Genomic DNA, 21,291 nt, shown 5'->3' with positions numbered 1-21,291 from the left:
TCACACAGCTTTCACCAACTTGGTAGCCCACACGACACTGTCTCTCATTTACGCAAGAACTGTTATTGTTGTACCGGAAAAATCAGTTAATACATGGTAGTAAAAGTGGAGATATATTTTCGCTAGAGTTGGCAGATTGTTTGATTGCAAAAGCCGTTAACTGTTCGTAGTTGAACTCATGGGAAATGAAGAGAAAGTAAAAACAAAAAACCACAGCAATAAAGTATAAAAGAACACGCGTAGAGTGCCGATGCTTTTATTCAAAATTTTTTTGCAAATTACATACAGCCGAAAAACAAAACTTTCCGTTGACTGTACACACGTAGATGATAGCACACATACCTTAAAAGCATCTTGGCTGAACGAAAACACATAATAATAATTCTGCCGTTAGCAGATGGCTCGCAGAGCCTTTTGCCGGACAAAACAAAAACCATTGCAAACAAAGTGAGCCATTATGAAAAAGAAAAAAATGCGTTATTAACCATAAGACACAAACGCGTGGTAATAAACGGGTTTCTCGATATTAGGAAGAGAAAAAGTCTTGGACGATGGTCTTTGGGGCAGGGTCACGCTTGCAGGTTGAAGATACACCGGTAGGGGCGCCAGCACTGGAACGGCTGCGGGATTCTTCGTGAGGGACGGCAGGACTTGCCTAATTTGTGGGGATATCGGGATAGGGGGATTTTTCACCGGAACAAATGGATTGGACGATACGAAAGAATAGGGCCGAGATGGCGTGAATGAATTCGATCCAGTCCAGCCAGAAAATGTTCCTCTTTGTGCTTGTTGAACTGGACTCTTTGCCGATTGAAAAGCATTAGCCTGCGGACGAATCTGCTGATTAAATTGCTGGGCTACTCGAACGGGTCGAGCTAATTCCAATGTATTTGTTGCAGGGATAGGTTTAGTGTACGAGAGCAATGGCGAAGCAACGAAACGCGTTGGTTTGGTAGTCGATGAAATTGAAAAAGGCTTTGGAGTGGATGAAACTTTGATGGTTTCTGTTGTCGGAATAGGCGAGGTGCTCGGCGGACGAGCCGTAGAGGCAACAGTGTTTACGAAAGCTGGTGGTTTCACGTTGTTCGGTGTGACCAAACTATTTTGCTTCGGTCTGCTTGAAGTGAAAGCTTTCGGCGGTGCAGGCCCTAGATTGACAACGTTGGAAGGCGGTGAGCGAACCGTCTGGACGTTCACCTTTGACACAGGTGCTGTGGTGCTTTTCTGCTTTGGCGAGACAAGTTCGGCGTTCGAAGTTCGCGTTTTGAAAGGGAAAGACTTGATGAAATTACCGGGGGGAAATGCAGAATCGCCGGCACGAAAATTCGGAGGACTGAGTACCTTATCGGGAACTGCTCTCGCTTTAATGAAACTCACGATATTTTTCTGTAAATGCGACGGAGGCTCGTTTGGATGTCCGCCAAAGTACACCGTTTTACTAGGAGACGAGGGGAAAGTAGGGAAATTAGGTTTCGGGAACTGGGTGAAAGAATCGCCTGGTCCCGAAAGAGGTTGAGGAATAAATCCCGCGTACCTATTAGGTTCAGGAAATCTGGGTTGTTGAAATGGTTTGATGCTCTCGGTGCTTGATGTCACTACCGGAGTAGGGGTCGCCGTCCTGCTGGGCGGTCGCAGTTCCGGATACCTCGACGGAAGGAAATCATTCGCTTTGAAGGGCGTCGATGGAACAAATGCCGGAGGTTCAGCAGACACCGATTGCACGTAAGGAGCGATTTCTTTTGATAGCGGAGGGCTGAACGTTTCGGCATCACGGACTTTTAAAGTAAACGGACGTTCGGCGGTGTTCTCAATCGGCGTAAATTGAGTCGAAAAATCTGTGAGACGGAAAGATTCCTGTTGCGGGAATGGCGAGAATTTCGCGTACAACGCGTCAATGGAAGAAGACACACTTGCTGGAGAGCCGACTTCCCTTCCGGCAAGTTCAGTCTCCACAGATGGGATTGCAGTATGTCTGAATATGTCGGGCACAGCAGAATTGGGACCGAATGCTGGGAAATACGAGTTACTCCAATCAGACGGATTGGATCGTGAATGCGATCCGAAATCCGAGCTTTCAATTTGAAATCCGTCGTTGTTATTCTTCTGGCTATCGATTAAAGACGTGACGGAAGGGTAAATTATCATTGGATTTAAAAAAACCTTCTTCATTGTTGGTATCTTTGAACTGATCTTGGAACTCGGAAGGGGAAGGTTCGGTCAATCTGGCCGTTTCTTCATGTTGTGGGGAGGGTTCGTTATTTCTAACTGGTTGGGAATCAGATACAGAAGCAAAGAATTCGAGGATTTCCTTCTCATTCAACTCGCTACGTTTCTCATTTTGAATTGAAGGGGAGCTAGTCACGATAAACTGTTGGCTCGGTTGAAACGTCAACTGTTGATGTCTACCTGCGCTCCCTCTGGGAACGATTCTTTCTCCGAATGTCGATTCGTCTATCGATGCGGACAAAGCAATCAAGGTTTCGTCATCAGTTGACCATTGACCGGATGAAATCGACCTGGCTTTATTCGCTGTACCGCGAGACCCTTGTTGACTGGACAATCTTTCACGCGTGGAATGGACATTGGACGACGTTCCTTCAACTGGAAATTGGCCGAAATCGGCGTGAAAAGGTAATGGCGTCTTGACGGCGTATGCGAATTTATAGGGATCCTTTGTTTAAGTAGATTAGTAAATGTAATACTTGATTGTATATAGCGATCCTTACGAGATATCCAGCAGAGCTCTGACGGGAGGACGCAACTCTTCTTGAAGACTCGATCACGCACGGCAAGTTGAGGATGGAAATAACGAACAGCACGATGGACTAGATGATAAAAGAAAAGCAAGTCGTTGATGCGATCCGAATAATTATTGCAGTATCGATTGGAAACTTACAGCCGCATGGAAGACGATCGGCGTCTCCTTCATGATGGTCGATGGTCGACGTAAGACTGGTAACAACGAACAAGAAGGGCTGCAATTTTATTCGTCGCTTCCTCTGTACATTGTTTGATCATGAGAATCAAATGGGAAAAAGTGGAGAAAATGCCAAACAAAACGACACACCGCAGTATACCACATATAGGCTAAAGGCAGAAGAGTATACACACTCCCACCAACGATTTCATTAAAGGCATTGTTCCAGTTGATGGCTCTTCTTGCTTCCTCTCCTATTTTTATTCCTTATTTTTTTTTCCCCTTCTGGCTTTCTAACAACAGTCTCACTTTCATAAAACAAAAAAAAACATTTTTTTTAAATCCTTTTTTTCCCCCCCGTAACCTACCGAGATTTTCTCCGTCCTATAGTTGCTGATTCTATCGTGATACATTTTCTCCGGCAATGCTGCTTCCCATTCCATTTAGCGCTACCGTTCCACGCTTTCTCTTCTTTGACATTTTTGTTGCTTGTTTTACGTTACGTTACTTACCGGTGCTATACACGTAACTTTATCAATTGCAAATCGAGTGGGGAGGATTTCAGTGGAGCAAATCTTGACGACGGGAGATGAGATTGAAATGACGCTTAGTTCCAAACGTAAAACCCAATCTGAAAACTATGGTAAAAAAAAGAAAGTTAGATTACATCCCCGATCGACTCCGCTTGACTGAGATTATCTTATCACGCGTTCATCTTTTCAAATAATGAAAAGAAATGATAATTAGATTGTGTTTGAATACGTGTATGCATAGTGTCTTAGGATATCCGGTGTGAACTAGGTTTAGCGCTGCTAATATAACGAAGTATACATGTTGTGTTGGGATGTCGCTATCTCAGAATGGGATAGATCAGATATCGATAGAAAATCTTGTTATTAAAAAAACACACGTGTCGTATACATGTCGGATTAAACAATTCCATCTGCCATTATTGGACGAGGAAAACGGAATGAGGAAACTTATCGAGATCATGGTGCACTAGTTAAACTTTTTTTTTTTTTGACTTTCCAGCCGATGAGAATCCGGACGATTTCTTTATTCCGCCTCATGCAGCGATTAGAATCCTCTTTTCATAATAGTGTGCTGTGCTGTTCTCTCTGACCTACTTGCTTTTCACGGGGAGCAACGGATAAAAAAACAAGTCGTTCACAATTATATACGTAAGCCACACTTTTTACAAAAGATTTCAGGCAGCTGTTCTAAACTGAAAAAAACACTTCGGGAAATGTTATTCTTTATTTCGAATCGCCAACTGTTTGCGCCAAAAACTGCCGATGGTTTCCTGTCAAAGTAGGACGTTGTGGAACGTCTTTCGGTATATGTCGCATCAACGCTGGAAATTAACGAAAGAAAATAAAAAAAACTTTAGGAGAAAGTGAGCAATTTGAAGAGAGCGGTAAATTGATGATTGATCCCCACATCAAGTAGCAAACGATTGCCATCCAACTATTGCGTGTTGTGGTTATACCTAGGTTCCCATCATTCTTTGCCAAAGAAAAATCGCATGTTTAAACTGAAAAGAGACTCTCGTTTGCATATAATATGTCGTGTACATCAGGGATAAATTACAACATATCAACAACCAACATCCGAGCTAATAAATCGCGAAACATTTTTCTTCTTCTTTCCACATCTCATCTGAGATTGTAGATGCAATTGTTTGCCGTCAACACACTTTTCACTAAAGGACTACATCGGATGGGGTAGCCTATTTTTATAAAAATACTTAATTGATCAAAAGAGCTGATAGATTTCAAAAACCATCTCTTTTTTTTTTGCCTTTTAATAACAGCGTTTACATTTGAATGTGTTTTCACATGCGAGCGTGTCAGCAGCATGTATGAATAAGCCTTAGGCTTTCCGGTCGGTCGAACTTTCCCTACTGTTTAATAACCGAAGCGTGAGAGAAGCTCTTTCAGGTGATAGCGTTTCAAATAAGTATGACTTACCATCTCTTTTTTTTTATTTTTCTGTTTCCGTTATTTGGCGAAATTGGCAAAAAAATAGTCGACCATCAAGAATGAAGTAAATGTTTGGGCTGTTTTCCAAACATCTCAAGTTGGAATATTTCTGGAAGAATAATGATGCATAATTTGCACAGGAATAAGGGTATTTAACACTCTCTAAGTTCTTTTTCTTGTTAATTTATACTTGACGTCGGACTTTTAACAGATAATAATTTTTAAACAATTTTATGTTTCCCATTACAATCATAAACGTGGTGTTTTTATTGCTGTGTGTGTGACCTCGCCTACGCATAAAAACGAGATTGAAAGTTCAGTTTTCCAACTTCTTTGTTATACATTTTTTGTTTGTAAAAGAAAGGGAATCAGTTTGTGAGCTGATTTAATCCAGGCATTATTACTGCGTATTAAGAAGAGATATGCTGGCTATATACATCATCGTGGAACACGCGGCTGATTGTAATCTGAAACTTGTGGTGATCGATTACCCATAGCGTCCTCCACTTCGCAAAGAGATCAAGTTTCACTCCAGCGCTTTCGAATATGCAAAAAAAAAATTTAATTCTATTTCGCTGATTCGTTCTTAATAGGGTGGCCTTTAGTGCAGTAAAGTAAAGAGAGTTTGTCGTACTATATCGAGGGTGCTTCTAAAGTTATGCAAAGTCTGCGGTTAGCCGCAGACTTTTTTTTTTTTCCCCGATGACAGCCCATTCATTTCAAATGATGTCTCGATATTTAATTACTTGAAGCCAATTGTTTTGCAGTGTAAAGACGAAAATAACTTTCCGTGTCGTGTTGCTCTGTTTTTCACACAACTTATTAGCACGACTGTGTGATCACGAAAACGGTAAAAGTGGATGACGGATCCCGCCCAAATTATTTGTCATTAGTTTTCACAATTGTAAAGACGCTCTCCCTTTTTTCTTTCAGACCGATTCAATGAGAATGAACTAAGAATGGAAAGAAAGCGAAACTATTTGTTTGGACCGAGTTAATTACTATAATGTATATTTCAATTTGATAGTGATTCGTACAAAAATACTTGAAATGACGACCATATAATATACAGAAGTCACGACATTTTTAAGCTTGTTAATATGAAGTGCTGGGTTTGTTTCCGTTGCCGTAGCTGTTGCTGTTGCCACTAGGCCTGGCACTGCCGTTGCCATAGCCGTTGCCATTGCCGTTGCTGCCACTGCCATAGTTGCTGCTTCCGGCAGCATTGCCGTAGTTGCCATTGCCGTTGGACGGTGCGGGGAATTGAGCCTCACCCTCGTACTTGACATCGGCGACGTAGCCGTTCTCGTCAGCGCGGTAGGAGACGATCTGAGTGCGGCCATCGGGAAGCAGAACGCGGTAAGATCCGATAACAACTTTGCCGTCGCTCTTTTCTTCATGAGCGTAGTCGTTCTTGGTTGGCTCATCCTTGACGGCCCAGGCGAATTCGTATGGCATCGGGGGTTGCTATTTAAAACGGATTTCAATGCATGTTAGCGAGTATTCACGTAAGAACCTTAAGTTAAGAATTTGGTTGGTGTCAGTACCTCTTGTGCGTAGGATGAAGCGGATGCGGACGGTCTGTTTCCATTGCTGTTGTAAGTACTGGTTGGTTTCTGCTGAGTGTTGGATGCGCCGTAACCCTGCTGGGCAGCTCCGTTTTGTGAACCGTAACCTTGTCCAGCTCCAGCTGCGGCCTGAGCCCCATAGCCTTGTTGTTGCTGGGCAGCTCCATTTTGAGCACCATAACCTTGTCCAGCTCCGGCGCTAGCAGAGGCTTGAGCACCGTAACCCTGTTGTTGTTGGGCAGCACCAGACTGAGCTCCGTAGTTTTGTCCAGCTCCAGCGCCTGCTGAGACCTGAGAGCCATAGCCCTGTTGCTGCTGGGCACCTCCGTTTTGAGCACCATAACCCTGTCCAGCTCCAGCGCTAGCAGATACTTGAGCACCATAACCTTGTTGCTGTTGAGCCGCTCCGGACTGAGCTCCGTATGCCGGCTTCTGCTGTTGCTGCCCAGCTTGGCCTCCGTAAGCCTGTTGCTGTTGGCCGGCTGCTGCACCATAGCCTTGCGGCTTGGCCATCGCCATGGCAACCAAAGCAGCTAAAATGATGTACTGTTCCAATTGGGGGGTGGGGATGACAGTAACAGAATGTTTAGAAACAGCTAGTTAAAAATGTAACTCGAACAGAGCCCACACGGAGCTCTCGTTTCCAAAAGTAGACGTACCTTATTCATATTGTTGGAAGTAGATGAGTCGAACGCTTCAGAGAAGGAACTGATGCTTTAACGTCGAGTCAAGCCGTCCTTATATACCGAACATCACCAGCCCGCCTACAACTCAGCCAAGGCTATAACCGAACAACAGTTTTCATCTGCTAAAAAGAAAGAAGCGCGTGCACACGCTTGAAAGGATTCAGATTTTACTTTTCACTTGGTCGTGTCTTTCACGAAGAGATGGGCGTCTTGTCGGGGCCGTATTGCTGGATACCCGCCGCGAAGATGCTCGGCATACTCGTCGCTCATCACCCGCAACTCCTCCTTTCACTTTCGCTAGGACTCTTTCCATTGGGCACGAAATTTGGTTCACGTGTACAGTCAGACGACGACCCAAGATGAAAAGCTTTCACGTTCAACCCGCACGATGCAATGTTCTTCTACGTTGTTGCTGCCGGTCGTACAACGCAGGGCTGTCGCTTTCCCGCCAGTCCCGCAAAGCCTGTTGCATCTGGAAGAGACACTACACGCATGTGTGGTTTATTTGTCGCAAACCACCGTCACCGCGTCCAATTGGCGGTTTTTGTTTTTATTGAAGAAGACAATTTACAATGAAAGAGAGAGTAAATAATGTCACCTGTTCACTTCTTAATGTTTGTGTGCACACAATTCCTTTCGCGCTTCGAAAAGCCGATTGAATTGTCAAAGCGTGCATGATCTCAACGCCAAAGTACGTGACATTTACGGCAACGTAAACATGTAGGCTGCAACGGAGACGATATCGTTGAAGGCTATTTTGAATATGCAGAAAGCTCATTTTTGCTGGCTTCATGCATGGGATGTTTGTTCTCTTTATATTTTGGGGTTTATCAATCTCCGGATTGCTATCATTGCTTTGGTTTCTCCATCGCGGCTATGAAGAATACCTGACTAACGAGAAAGATGATTGATCTATTGTTATATTTGCAACGCGAGAGAACGAATGGCGAAATACTCAACTTGACTCCAATGAGCATCAAAGCGAAACGAAAAATAACAACAATTCCCATCATCTGGCCATTGTAAATCGAACGTCGTATACCGAAATTGCTGCCCGGCGAAGTTTCCCCAGGCCTGTCTATGTCCCCAATCGCACGAAAGCGAAATGCGTGTTAACGTCAAGCCAATAGTAATAATTACAGGCTGCTGTAGACCGAGCATTTTATTTTTTCTCTCTTTCTTTCTGTTTGCTATTCTCCAATTTTTGTTTTGGAAGGCGCAAAGCCGAGTGCTATTCAACCATAATAATTAAATATCGGTTTCACTTCTCTCCAACCGATACAAGCGAACAGCGTTGAAGTATAAAAATCTCTAATATGGCTCTAATCTGTGCTCTAATCGCAGACGAGCCTGCGAATTGAATATAGAAATTTGACAAACCACGGACCCCGCCATGGTTCATCAAATTGCACAAGCAGATTGGCACTGCTATGACACTATATGCAATGAGATTGCAGAAGAAAGCGTTAACCACGTCACTAATGGTTGGAGAAAAGAATTTCATTTCCAACACCAACGATTAACTTTAAGAAAACGAAATCCTCTTTTGTTTTTGTTTTTTTCTGAAAATTCGCCAATGTATTTTTGAATATATTACAACACGTGTTTTCGTTTGAAAGAGTTAAGATTTAATACGAAGGTTTGTCGGCCGGCTTGTATTCGGGTGCGGGGTATTGGGCTTCTCCTTCGTATTTCACGTCGGCGACGTAGCCGTTCTCATCGGCCTTGTAAGTCACGATCTGAGTGCGGCCATCGGGCAGGACAACGCGGTAAGATCCGGTCACGACTTTGCCATCGCTGGTCTTCCTTGTGTCCGTAGTCGTTCTTGCTCTCGTCATCCTTGACGGCCCAATCGAAGCTGTACGGCATGGGTGGCTATAGAAGAACAGAATTCAATTTTTAAAAAAGAGCTAATTGCAATTAGAAAACTCAAACTTACGTATTCTTCGGCTTTGGCGTAACCAGCAGCAGCTGGGGCCGGGTAGGAAGGTTGAGGATAAGCGGGAAGTTCAGCAGCGAGAGCCGCAGCGATCAAAGTGGCCAAAACGATGAACTATTTTTTTTAAAAAAGAAACACAATTTTCTAAACTTTAAATTGTACTTTTAAAAAATGTTTAATGATTTACCTTCATGTTTGCTGAGTGTAGAGTGGACTGGACTGTTCAAAGGTAGAACTGATGATTGGAAATGGTTCACCGGGCTCTTTATATACCCACGATAGTTTTTACGACTTGGGCGTGCGGGAGAATCGGACAAAACACGGACAGTCCGACCTTCTATAGAAAGGATGAAGTGGCCGTTACCCCGTCGGCTAGATCCATTTCTCACACACTTTTTTTGAGGGGTGGGGGGGCTTGGGCTTTCCTGTTGCACTGTGCCAAGTAAAAACTCTCTCTGCCCTTTCACTTTCTTTTTCACTAATTATCCCCTTGTATTCAGTGCATCGGCCGTAACTGCTAAACAAAACGATGCCCGTCACTTTGTAATGACATACACATTTTCCGCCTCCCACTCAATAGCACCGTGCGTGCGACCTAAACTGGTCCGTCGCACGCCGACTGGGTACATTAACATCTCCAAGAATGTGCCATTGAAATGTTTCTCATCTTGTCGCTGTGACCGTTGATTTACTGCAAAATTGTTGCAGTCGAACCATTTCATTGGCCAATAAAAACTGCCATTTTCATCAACTGACTTTGCTCTACTATACATCGTCACGTTCAGTTGAGGCTCTCTCTCGTACCATTACGTTTAATCGCATTTTGTATGAGCTATTCACTTGATTGGCGGCATTTTTGAATTTTAGCCACATGGACGTGGGCGATTAGAGCGCCCTGTAATTACGTGCAATGCAGGTGAAAGAGTGCACGTTATTTTTTTATTGCTACGAGATGGTTAGATTGCGTTTGGCAAACTACGTCATGATTTGCTGTTATAGAATTTCCTGGAATAAAGGCACTCGCCAATGATGCTGTTATTTTATACGCGCATTTTCCAATCTAGTTTGTGTTTCGACTACGATAATCCGAGTTTGCAATCAGCAAGAAGCTCCGAATCATTGCTCTTATTTCGTCTGATGAACGTGCCGATCCGTAAACGCGGAACAAGGTGCAGCCATTGGCAAGAAAAAACCGCAGGAATTCGAAATGTAAGGCACGACGCGGATTGTAACTGCATGAGTTGCGCCCAACCGGTTACGTAATCTTAACTTTCCAACCGTCAAGGCATCATACCATTATACACGTATCAGAAACTACTTTTCCATTACTATAACAGCCATTTGTTTTGAGAAACGGAAATGAACGAAAGACCAATAAAAACCCGAATGTGGACCGTGCAGACTATACCCAAGGTCTTCATTCAAACCTAATTAAACTTTTATGCATACATACGTTCGTGGGTATACGATCTTCTGTGATTTCATAAAGCTATTTCTCTACATTTGCTTACGGATAATGCCTCTATAAAAAGAAATAAGAAAACTTCAAAAATATAAATTCGCTTTCACACGATCGTGCTCGACGCACCTGCACTTAAAAAACAAAAAAACAAAGTATGTAGATATATAGTTCAGATATAGAGAGAGCGATTGTTGTCAGAGGCGTAGGGAAACCTTACTATAAGAGCACGAAGTTCACGCAATTTTCCTTGGTTAAATGCTGTATGAGGGTATTTTGTGTAGGTACGCGGCCGTAATGATAAAATACGTGAAGGGCAACGGTGGTGTAAAAGCCAGAGAAGAGAAGTAGGGCAACGAGTCTGGGAAGAAGAAGAAGAATAAGAAAGAAAAAAGCGAAAGAAAATTAATAGACGTATACAATGAAATACAACAGGTTGATGTGTGATCACCTGGCGTGGGAAGGCTCATTGGTACTCGATCTTCAATTGCTTTGTGCCCCCGTCGTATTATATAAATGGCTTGAATTCGGTTCTAGTTTTTATTTTGTGTGTTACATTTTTCATTTGATATCAGAATGAAGTACGAGATACGGATGAGCTTTAGCCACAGGCCAACAAACAAAAACACCTGAGGGAGCCTCAAATGAAAATCATTTCAATATGTCCTTCGAATCGGTGGGGGTTATAGAAAAGCCCTCGGAGAAATGTCTTTCTTGTGTCCCCGGTTTTAAAAAAATGGATTTGGTTTAATCAGTGCGTTGTAAACTATGTCGTCTTTGACCTAGTTGTTATAGAATATATTCGTTTTTTTATAGAATTTTTGACTGAGATAAAACACACACAACACTGAAGATTCACGTTGGCTAATTTTTATTTTTACAGGAGATGAAAATGTTTCAGAGGACTCTTTAAACGTGTACGGTATGATACCCTTTGTTGTTCCATAGTCTCACGTAAATTGCAACGGCACGCACAGGCATTTTCGGCACACACAAAAAAGGGAAGACAAAGTAGTTTCATTTCTTTGAAACAAATTTTTCGAGAGAGTGTATCGTCTTTCTTACACATTCACGGGAAATAATTTACATGACATAATTTGCTGGGAGTTTCTATAATTTTTTAATACTTGGGGGAAGGTTTGTATTCGGGTTCGGGGTATTTGGCTTCACCTTCGTATTTCACATCGGCCACGTATCCGTTCTCGTCGGCCTTGTAATTCACGATCTGAGTGCGGCCATCGGGCAGAACAACACGGTAAGATCCGGTGACAACTTTGCCATCACTGGTCTCCTTGTGTCCGTAGTCGTTCTTGCTCTCGTCATCTTTGACGTTCCAGTCGAAGCTGTACGGCATTGGAGCCTAAATTTTGAAGTTCGATTTTAGCGTGAACATTTACAATGGTTAAATGCAAGTAAACACACTGGCACTTACGTCATCGTAAGAGGGTTTGGCGCTGGATGGTGATGGATAAGATTGTGGTGCAGCTGCAGCCACAGCAACAATCATCAGCATGGCAATAACAGTGATGAACTATAAAACATTGGACGACCAACAGGGAAAAACGATTTGTAATCATATAGAAATCGAATGAAGGTTGTTCTAATCACTCTCATTTGTCTATGCAAAATGACACACTCACGAAAAGGTTGTTGCGTTTGATATTGCTGCATTAAACAATACTTTGTCGTACGTACCTTGTTCATTTTTCAGGGAGCTTTTGGGGTATTGTTTTTGTTGTTGTCAAGAAAATGCAAGTGACTGATTGTCGTGAATCTTCGTTGCCTTTTTATACGATGTTCACGGACGCACTCCGCCTCTCTTTTTGGGGTAGACCTCAAATGTTTTCAGTTTTCACAGGAACAATTTTGCTGGGAGGGGAAAACACCCTCACTAATCTGCTATTACATAACGCTGACCAACAAAGCTCAACGAATTTCCAACTCCAACTTTCATAAGTGTCACTTCGTGAAGTCCACACAATGAAATGATTGTTATGAAAAGTTTCATTTTGCGTGCAAAATGTTATGGCCAATTATTATAATTGTTTATATTAAAGCATTGAATTTTATAGTTTTTACGGTGGTGGCGGATACCTGGTAATTATTCATCTGCAACCGTTAATTTTGTTTTTAGGCTCGGGGTCTCGACAGTTGTAAGTGCAAATACAAGACTCACTCCTACTGATTCATTTCAATGTAAGCACTATACACTCTACGCAATCCTATTCTTAAAATGAATCGCTCCTCATGTATATGTATCTTTTCATATTTCTGGGCACTACCCTCATTATTATGGTTTATCTAACGAACGGGATGATACACTCCACTTCGTTCGCACAAGATGCGAACCGGAATTACGATGAAGCAACAGTATTTACAGGAAAAGTTAAAAACAAAATACAATCTCTTTTTTTTCAGGTTCTCACGTCATTATATTGTTTCTTTTTTATACACGTCCGAAATAAATTACACAAGAGGAAAAATAGTCGATCTGCAATCAGCCAATTTTGTGCAACATTTAATATTTGGAGGCCGGTTTGTATTCGGGTGTTGGATATTGGGCTTCTCCTTCGTATTTCACATCGGCCACGTATCCGTTCTCATCGGCCTTGTAAGTCACGATCTGAGTGCGGCCATCGGGCAGGACAACGCGGTAAGATCCGGTCACGACTTTGCCATCACTGGTCTCCTTGTGTCCGTAGTCGTTCTTGCTCTCGTCATCTTTGACGTTCCAGTCGAAGCTGTACGGCATTGGAGCCTAAAAGCAATTCCATTTTAGTTTGATTGCATGGGTAAATTAATTTTAGTGGAAACTTACGTCATCGTAGGAAGGTTTGGCGCTAGACTCTGATGGGTAGGATTGCGGTGCAGCTGCGGCAACAGCGACCATCATCAGCACAGCAGCAGCAATGATGAACTGGAAATCGGGGTTTTAAAAAAGGTGTGAATGCGATACATCATTTTTATTTAATTGATGAATGACCCCTGGAGAATTGCGATCTTTCTTTGTCTTGTATGCAAATAGGCACAACTCTCGCTGGGTCTGTTACTAAATTATACGTGTAATGTCAAGCAGCCTTAGAAACAATAGTTTACATACCTTGTTCATTTTCTTGGGTGAGGAGAGTTGTTTTTTCGTTTGCAAGAAAGTGCAAGTGAATGATGGTTGACTATGAATCACGGTTGCCTTTTTATACCACCGTGCATTTTCCCCTTCACACGGACGAACGCTCCACCTTCGTTCCAGTGGACGATCCACTTTTCCAGGGGCCATTTTCTGGATGGGGGAAACACCCTCAAACAATTCCCTTTTACGATTGCCAACCAAATCCAAAAAAGGTTGTGCGTGATTGTTGCAGACAGGAGAAATCACAGAGACACCTGGGCACCTGTCGGAACTTTCATTGGCCCCATCCGATTGGAAGTTGAGAGAACTCATCATGCGTTTGTTTGCAGTATGTGCATTGCTGGCCTAATCTTACATTGGGTATAGCACATAGGGTAATTTTTTATTCATGAGCTGTTAGCTAGTTGTGCATTTACATATTGAATATTTCGTTCCATTCATTTGCTCTGTTTATTAACCCGATCTCTTTTTTTGGGGAGGGAGATGGTATAGACGTCCTTGCTCGACCTGAGAAAACGCAGAACTGAAATGATGACTTGGTTGAGTCGAAAACAAAAAAAGTTGGAGGTGGGGTTCGAAAAGGGGATTATGGGGAAGAGAACAAATCGAGACAGAAGTCAAAATTGCAGCAAAATGCTGTTGTTGAAAACATATTGGCCAACTCTCAATGTAGGAGTATACATCGAATATAACCCCAACGTTTTGTTTGATCACTTTTGCAGATAAACTTTAATCCCGTTCACGCTGCTATACTTTACGCAACAAATATGCACGGGGACATTCTCTTCAATCGTGTATGCAACATCAACATTTTTATTTTTAGAAAATCGAATATTATGTTGCCGTTTTCACGAAATTGTATTTCCATAAACTCTTCTTTCTGTCTCAATAAATAAATACACAAGTAGAAAATTGTCGATTAGGAACGAGACGTTTGTTGTCACAGTGTTCAGTATTTGGAGGCCGGTTTGTATTCGGGTGTTGGGTATTGAGCTTCTCCTTCGTATTTCACATCGGCCACGTATCCGTTCTCATCGGCTTTGTAAGTCACGATCTGCGTGCGGCCATCGGGCAGGACAACGCGGTAAGATCCGGTGACAACTTTGCCATCGCTGGTCTCCTTGTGTCCGTAGTCGTTCTTGCCTCTCATCATCTTTAACGTTCCAGTCAAAGCTGTACGGTTTGGGAGCCTAAAAGCAATTCAACGTTTAGCACGATAATATGGGCAACTGAATTACACTGAAACTTACGTCATCGTAGGAGGGTTTGGCGCTAGACTCTGATGGGTAGGATTGCGGTGCAGCTGCAGCAACAGCAACCATCATCAACACAGCAGCAGCAATGATGAACTAAGAGTGTGGAAGTTTACACCATCAGTCGTAAGGAAATGAATTGTGAACGATCGCTTTGCAAGATTAATGGCAATTTGTTTACACACGCTTTCGTTTTCTATGCAGCACGCTCTCGCCAGAATCATGTTGTTATTACTTAAGATATTATCCTTATAAAGCATACTTACGTACCTTGTTCATTTTCTTGAGTGAGGATATTTGTTTTTCTTTGCAAGACAGAATGCAAGTGAATGATGGTTGGATATGAATCACGATTGCCTTTTTATACCACGTGTATTTTCTTTCAAAACCAATGCTCCACCTTCGATTTAGTAGACCTCGTCCATTTTTCCAAGGGCGATTTGCTGGAATGAGAAATCCTCTTGGCAATCTTCTTTTACGATTGCCAAACGCCAACGAAAGCCAAAAGGGCTGCACGTGATTGTTGCAGACAGAAGCGCCATTGGGGCACATGCACCTTTCGGAACTTTCCTTTGATCCAGTCCGATCTAAAGTTCATCGTGTGTGTATATAATAGTATTTGTATTGCTGATAGCCTCATATTAGAGATAGCAGATAGTATCGAATTTAAATGTCAGGTAGTTGTGCTACGCATTGTATCGTTTATTATTTGAATAGTGTGAGATGATAAAATAAATCTCCATTTTATGGCAGACATGTTGCCGTATTCGCATTTACGGCAAATGAATTTTCCAGGTGATTATCAGAAGGCTTAAAATTTCATTCCGTTATACGCCTGTAAGGAAGACAACTTAATTCAGTAATGTGGGACGCATAAATCTTCAATCTTTGGTTCAATAATATTCAGAAGACTTTTTCTTTTTCGGTCATAATTTTCTTCTTTATATGCGGAAAATATTCATAGTGGTATGGTATTCTTCTTCCTTGTGTCTACAACACTCGGAAGCTGACCAAAGTTTTCATTGTAAACCAAAGAAAGAAAATTATAATATTTTGTTGCTGTTTTCGCGATATTATATTTCGGTTCATTTCTTTTGAGTCTCACAAAATAAATACACAAACAAAAAATCATTTTCTTTTACAATATTCAGTACTTGCTGGCCGGTTTGTATTCGGGTGCAGGGTATTGGGCTTCTCCTTCGTATTTCACATCAGCCACGTAGCCGTTCTCATCGGCCTTGTAAGTCACGATCTGAGTGCGGCCATCGGGCAGGACAACGCGGTAAGATCCGGTGACAACTTTGCCATCGCTGGTCTCCTTGTGTCCGTAGTCGTTCTTGCTCTCGTCATCCTTAACGTTCCAGTCGAAGCTGTACGGTTTGGGAGCCTGAAATGTGTTTCATTTAAGCATGAAAATAAACCATCGGAAAATTGAATTCAAGTCAAACAGTACGTACATCATCGTAAGACGGTTTGGCGCTAGACTCTGATGGGTAGGACTGTGGCGCAGCTGCGGCGGCAGCAACCATCATCAGCATAGCAGCAACCATGATGAACTAGAAATTAAGTTAAAAAAAAACAAAAATTTGTTTTCGGTTTGTTTGGAACGCATTGCCTTTTATCCTCTATGTAAATCGACACTCAGCCTTAAGCAATTGTTTACGTACCTTGTTCATTTTGTTTTCGGGAGTGAGGAGGTTTGTTTTCCTTGCAAGAAAGTACAAGTGAATGATGGTTGACTATGGATCTGTGTTTGCCTTTTATACTATAATACGTATATATTCCTACGGACATACACTCCACCCTTCCATTTTCACAGAACCCGCCGGTTTTCACGAGAATTACGATTTTGCTGGACGGGGAAACCACATTCAGCAATCTCTTGCTACGGTTGCCAAAAATAGTCCAACGGTGTACACGCATTTGTCACGACCAAGCCATACGGACACTAACATACTTTTCTAAACTTTCCTTTCGTCGAGTCTGACGGGAATTTTTGAAAGGCCTCATCTTAGCGTGTAATACGTCATGTCTGATAAATCCCATATGAGGCGTATTGGACCGTGTAATCTCGATGGCCACGAGTGGCTGGTAATTGCGCATGTAAGTCGTCATTTTTAAATGTCTGATTCACGTGAAGACAGCGATCAAGATTCACTCGTTTCTGAATTCGCTACGTAGAGTCATGCGTGCGAATTTCTATACACGCATTGTGCCAAAAACATTGGTGGGGATTATGTCATTTTTCGGGAGTATGGATCAAGGGGGGAAATGGTTCATTGTTCCCTTGAAATAGCTCTATAGGGCAGTTTTATATGGGCGAATGCGTGGCAGTCTGGGTGATGTCATACACACACGGATGAATGAATTTTACAAGCAGGATTGTAAAAATTACGGTCTCGCGTTCATTTATGTAGTGCCCGCTATATGTTTTTATTGGCCCCATCATACCTGTAATGAACGGTATGATACCCTATGTTTATGTGCGCGGCATTTGTGCTCATCACATTTATTGCAAAACATAAGAGACATGCACGTCTATTTCATGTTTTCACGAGATTGTATTTTAATTTTTGCCGAAGATTCAAAATAAATTACACGAAAGGAAAAATGATTTAATCTACAAATGAAACTATTTGTGCATAAATTTTTAGTATTTGGAGGCCGGTTTGTATTCGGGAGTTGGGTATTGGGCCTTCTCCTTCGTATTTCACATCGGCAACGTATCCGTTCTCATCGGCCTTGTAAGTCACGATCTGCGTGCGGCCATCGGGCAGGACAACGCGGTAAGATCCGGTCACGACTTTGCCATCACTGGTCTCCTTGTGTCCGTAGTCGTTTCTTGCTCTCATCATCTTTAACGTTCCAGTCGAAGCTGTACGGCATGGGAGCCTAAAAACAATTCCATTTTAAAGTATGATTGCATAGGTACATTAATTATACTGGGAACTTACGTCATCGTAGGAAGGTTTGGAGCTGGCCTCAGACGGGTAGGATTGCGGTGCAGCTGCAGCAACAGCAACCGTCATCAACACAGCAGCAATGATGAACTGTAAAGAAAAAAGGGGAAAAGATCCCCAATAGCGAAAACGAATTTATTTAATTTATTGGAAGAATCAATCAGGAAGGCGTTGTGTGTCCCAAGTGCGTATGCAAATCGGTACAGGTTTCACGAGAATGCATTTGAATACCATCCAGCTTCAAACAATACTAACATACCTTGTTCATTTTTGTGGGGGAGGAGAGATTTGTTTTTTCCTTTGCAAAGTAGTGCAAGTGAATGATGCTTAAAATGAATCATCGTAGCCTTTTTATACCACCGTGCATTCCTTCGCAAAATATTCGTACACACTCTCCACCTCTGTTTTCTCTGTAGGCCATGTCCATTTTCACGGGAACAAATTTCGAAGGGGAAAACACCCTAAGCGATCTATTATTACCCGTCACCGACCAAAAAAGCCAACGGGTTTACGTAATCGTTACAGAGTCGTCAGGTGGACACTTACACCTTTCAAAAAAACAACTTTCATTGCCCGGAAAATACCTACTAAAAGTGCTAAATTTGCATGTAATGTGTCATTTCTCACTTGTGGAATCCGGTCGTCAAAATTGTTATGGCGATGGATACTTGCGAAATTTCATATTCGTAAATTTTTAATTGCTCCCCCTCCCCGTTTTCTTTGTATTTGGTTTATGTATTATAAGCAGAAGAAGCCGGAGAAAGTAGATTGTGTTGTCCTGCACGCAATTGTGTTTCTTCGTCGTGATTTGTTTGACTGGTAAATGTCCGCGAGCTCTCATATCAGTTCACGCTGTACTATCTCTCCTTTCTTTTATACTATTATTTTAGCCAAGTAAAATGTAACATTAGATAAAGCACGGCTAAAAAGGAGCAGTGAAAAAACATACAAGGGAAGATATAATGCAATCACACGACTTATGATACTATAATTCCCCTGTTTTAAAATGACGTTTATTTTCACCATAATCGTAAATAAGGTAAATGTATTTTCGTGTGTTTCGCAAAAGCGACACCATTTACTTAAATTGCTTTATCTCTTTGAATGAAAAAATGGTGGAAATTCACTGTAAGTTTAAGTCATCGTAGACAGGAAGAAATGCAAACAACATTTTTTTCGAAATAATTTCTTCTCCTAATTTACTTTTATTAAGAAATATATATCTTTCATGCGAAACGATTCCGTTTGTACCTCACGACAACCAGCAGTAGGGGTAACATTCAAAACAAATGAAATCATTAAACTAATTTTTTTTTTCAAATTTCCACGATTTTGTATATTGTGTATCTTTTACGTGCGTCCAAAATAAATTACATTAAAAATCCAATTTTCGATTTGCAGTGATGCGATTACAACATTCAGTACTTGGAGGTCGGTTTGTATTCGGGAGCAGGGTATTGGGCTTCGCCTTCGTATTTCACATCGGCCACGTATCCGTTCTCATCGGCTTTGTAAGTCACGATCTGAGTGCGGCCATCGGGCAGGACAACGCGGTAAGATCCGGTGACGACTTTGCCGTCACTGGTCTCCTTGTGTCCGTAGTCGTTCTTGCTCTCGTCATCCTTAACGTTCCAGTCGAAGCTGTACGGTTTGGGAGCCTAAAAGCAATTTAACATTAGCATGACAATATAGGTAACTAGTATCCAGGTAACTGAATTGGAACTTACGTCATCGTAGGAGGGTTTGGAGTTTGCCTCTGACGGGTAGGATTGTGGTGCAGCTGCAACAACAGCAACCGTCATCAACACAGCAGCAGCAATGATGAACTAAGAAGAAGACAACCGCAAGTTGGGAATTAGTGTTGTTAAAAATAATCAATTGTCATGTGTCATGTGTCATGTGTTCTCAGTTTCTGAGCGGATGGGCACTCACGAAAATGCACCGTTGTTCCATGGCTAAATACTAACCTAGCCGTAAAAAAAAAAACGTGTTTACATACCTTGTTCATTTTTCTGAATGAAGAGACTTGATTTTTTTCGTTTGCAAGAAAGTGCAAGTGAATGATGGTTGACTATGAACAACGTTGTCTTTTTATACTAAAGACATTCCTTTCAGACGGACGTAATGCATTCCACTTTCCGTTTCGGTAGACCTCACATGTTTTCACACAGGTGGCCACTAAAAAACCAAACATGTAATTATTTGTTATACGAAGAAGCCACGCGCACGTGGAACACCTATCCCATTCTTTTTTTTTTCCAGAACTTTCGTTGACCGAGTGTAGTGAGACGTTATTACCTGGCGCGTAACATACGTCATTGGCCGACATTTTGGGAATCCGATCGTATAATTTTTTATGGCGATGGATTTCCGATAATTGCGCACTTGCGGTACGCAGCCCACAAAAAGCTCTAATGCGTTGTAGGGCAAAGCTATTCAAAATAAATTGGTAGCTATCGAAGTTATTTTCTGTGTTGATTACGTGACTAATTCACGGTGTAATACGTAGCCCGCCCTAGTTTGTGAAGCTTCGAGATTTATTTATTTTAGTCTGGCGTAGGTTTTCCCGAGAAAAAAAAGGGCCGAATAACCTATAATAAAAAAATATAGGATGCAACACTTTCTATTTCCGATGACACCCGCGAGCCAATCGCTTAACCAAGTGAAGGCTAAAAAAGAAGAAATGTAACGCCATCGCTGCTTCTCTATGCGATTGTTATGTAATACAATCACGTCGGCGTCGTTGGCAAGTACATCCCGACTGACTCCACTTTCCCCAAAAGGCCGTGAAAAAAAAAAACTTTTGGGAAAATAGGACTATTATATGATTATATTGTGCACCTTATTTGTCTTCATCTTGTTCCAGATCTTCCTATATACTTGTTCAACCTCCCCTGCCAAAATGTTTTCTCTGGCCGTGAATGTTCTTATAGCAGACCTCCTGCATGTTCCCTACTGTTCTTCACGTCTGGTCTGAATTCACTTTCTTCTTTTCTAATTGCTTTTCCGTTTTTTATTTTTTTTTGCCGACGTTTGAAAAGTGCGTTTACGTGGCGGCACAGCCGTGTGAATGTCTGAAATGATGGAATCTCTAGAAGCTTTTTTTAATTCCTGTCTTAAAATGGGTTGACTTACGCAACACAGAAGAAAGAACCACAACGACCAAGCTGTACCGCAATAACGGTGGATTTAAAATAAAAAAATAAATCGACACGTTCACGTGTCTGATAATATCGGACAATGGGGCGGTTCGCTAATCGTCCATTATCGATCCGATTCGTCATTTTCATTCGGGAATCGTGCGAGCTCTCGAGTAGGTCGTTAAAGCTCTCGAGAGAAAGCCGAATTTAAGTCCACTTCAATACCGCCTATCTAATAAGAATAACACTGATTCAACCAA

The 21,291-nt window shown here is 42.0% G+C and overlaps 8 protein-coding genes and 1 pseudogene across 8 annotated transcripts; all 9 read right to left on the bottom strand.

Moving 5' to 3' along the window:
- Positions 1-240: 240 nt before the first annotated feature.
- On the bottom strand, positions 241-3,055 carry LOC116921329 (mucin-2). Its single transcript, XM_032927595.2, has 3 exons — positions 2,897-3,055; positions 2,727-2,825; positions 241-2,671 (listed from the first exon to the last, which is right to left on the bottom strand). Exon 3 carries the CDS (start codon positions 2,167-2,169, stop codon positions 481-483), a length of 1,689 nt encoding a protein of 562 aa, XP_032783486.2. The 5' UTR covers positions 2,170-2,671; positions 2,727-2,825; positions 2,897-3,055; the 3' UTR covers positions 241-480.
- Positions 3,056-5,893: 2,838 nt separating this feature from the next.
- LOC123471434 (pro-resilin-like) lies at positions 5,894-7,283 on the bottom strand. Its single transcript, XM_045172758.1, has 3 exons — positions 7,127-7,283; positions 6,447-7,013; positions 5,894-6,366 (listed from the first exon to the last, which is right to left on the bottom strand). Exons 1-3 carry the CDS (start codon positions 7,133-7,135, stop codon positions 5,995-5,997), a joined length of 948 nt encoding a protein of 315 aa, XP_045028693.1. The 5' UTR covers positions 7,136-7,283; the 3' UTR covers positions 5,894-5,994.
- Positions 7,284-8,702: 1,419 nt separating this feature from the next.
- LOC116921323 (cuticle protein 21) lies at positions 8,703-9,431 on the bottom strand. The gene is given in 4 exon segments (XM_032927589.2): positions 8,703-8,955; positions 8,957-9,028; positions 9,093-9,206; positions 9,280-9,431. Coding segments are annotated over 4 exon segments (366 nt in total). The 5' UTR covers positions 9,286-9,431; the 3' UTR covers positions 8,703-8,781.
- A 1,974-nt stretch (positions 9,432-11,405) lies between these two features.
- Positions 11,406-12,405, bottom strand: LOC116921327 (pro-resilin). Its single transcript, XM_032927593.2, has 3 exons — positions 12,247-12,405; positions 11,984-12,082; positions 11,406-11,911 (listed from the first exon to the last, which is right to left on the bottom strand). Exons 1-3 carry the CDS (start codon positions 12,253-12,255, stop codon positions 11,672-11,674), a joined length of 348 nt encoding a protein of 115 aa, XP_032783484.1. The 5' UTR covers positions 12,256-12,405; the 3' UTR covers positions 11,406-11,671.
- Positions 12,406-12,954: 549 nt separating this feature from the next.
- LOC116921321 (pro-resilin) lies at positions 12,955-13,808 on the bottom strand. Its single transcript, XM_032927585.2, has 3 exons — positions 13,652-13,808; positions 13,370-13,468; positions 12,955-13,309 (listed from the first exon to the last, which is right to left on the bottom strand). The coding sequence occupies exons 1-3, from the start codon at positions 13,658-13,660 to the stop codon at positions 13,070-13,072; spliced, it is 348 nt and encodes a 115-aa protein (XP_032783476.1). The 5' UTR covers positions 13,661-13,808; the 3' UTR covers positions 12,955-13,069.
- A 709-nt stretch (positions 13,809-14,517) lies between these two features.
- LOC123466352 lies at positions 14,518-15,340 on the bottom strand (annotated as a pseudogene).
- Positions 15,341-15,982: 642 nt separating this feature from the next.
- LOC116921326 (pro-resilin) lies at positions 15,983-16,737 on the bottom strand. Its single transcript, XM_032927592.2, has 3 exons — positions 16,599-16,737; positions 16,389-16,487; positions 15,983-16,318 (listed from the first exon to the last, which is right to left on the bottom strand). Exons 1-3 carry the CDS (start codon positions 16,605-16,607, stop codon positions 16,079-16,081), a joined length of 348 nt encoding a protein of 115 aa, XP_032783483.1. The 5' UTR covers positions 16,608-16,737; the 3' UTR covers positions 15,983-16,078.
- A 735-nt stretch (positions 16,738-17,472) lies between these two features.
- Positions 17,473-18,212, bottom strand: LOC116921328 (pro-resilin). The gene is given in 5 exon segments (XM_032927594.2): positions 17,473-17,629; positions 17,631-17,771; positions 17,773-17,823; positions 17,886-17,981; positions 18,151-18,212. Coding segments are annotated over 5 exon segments (345 nt in total). The 5' UTR covers positions 18,160-18,212; the 3' UTR covers positions 17,473-17,581.
- A 706-nt stretch (positions 18,213-18,918) lies between these two features.
- On the bottom strand, positions 18,919-20,039 carry LOC116921325 (pro-resilin). Its single transcript, XM_032927591.2, has 3 exons — positions 19,891-20,039; positions 19,619-19,717; positions 18,919-19,549 (listed from the first exon to the last, which is right to left on the bottom strand). The coding sequence occupies exons 1-3, from the start codon at positions 19,897-19,899 to the stop codon at positions 19,310-19,312; spliced, it is 348 nt and encodes a 115-aa protein (XP_032783482.1). The 5' UTR covers positions 19,900-20,039; the 3' UTR covers positions 18,919-19,309.
- Between the last annotated feature and the right edge of the window lie 1,252 nt (positions 20,040-21,291).

Source organism: Daphnia magna, linkage group LG4, assembly GCF_020631705.1.
Source record: "Daphnia magna isolate NIES linkage group LG4, ASM2063170v1.1, whole genome shotgun sequence".
Taxonomy (NCBI): domain Eukaryota; kingdom Metazoa; phylum Arthropoda; class Branchiopoda; order Diplostraca; family Daphniidae; genus Daphnia; species Daphnia magna.
Note: the sequence above shows the minus strand (reverse complement) of the source record. Positions and strands in the feature narration are given on the sequence as shown.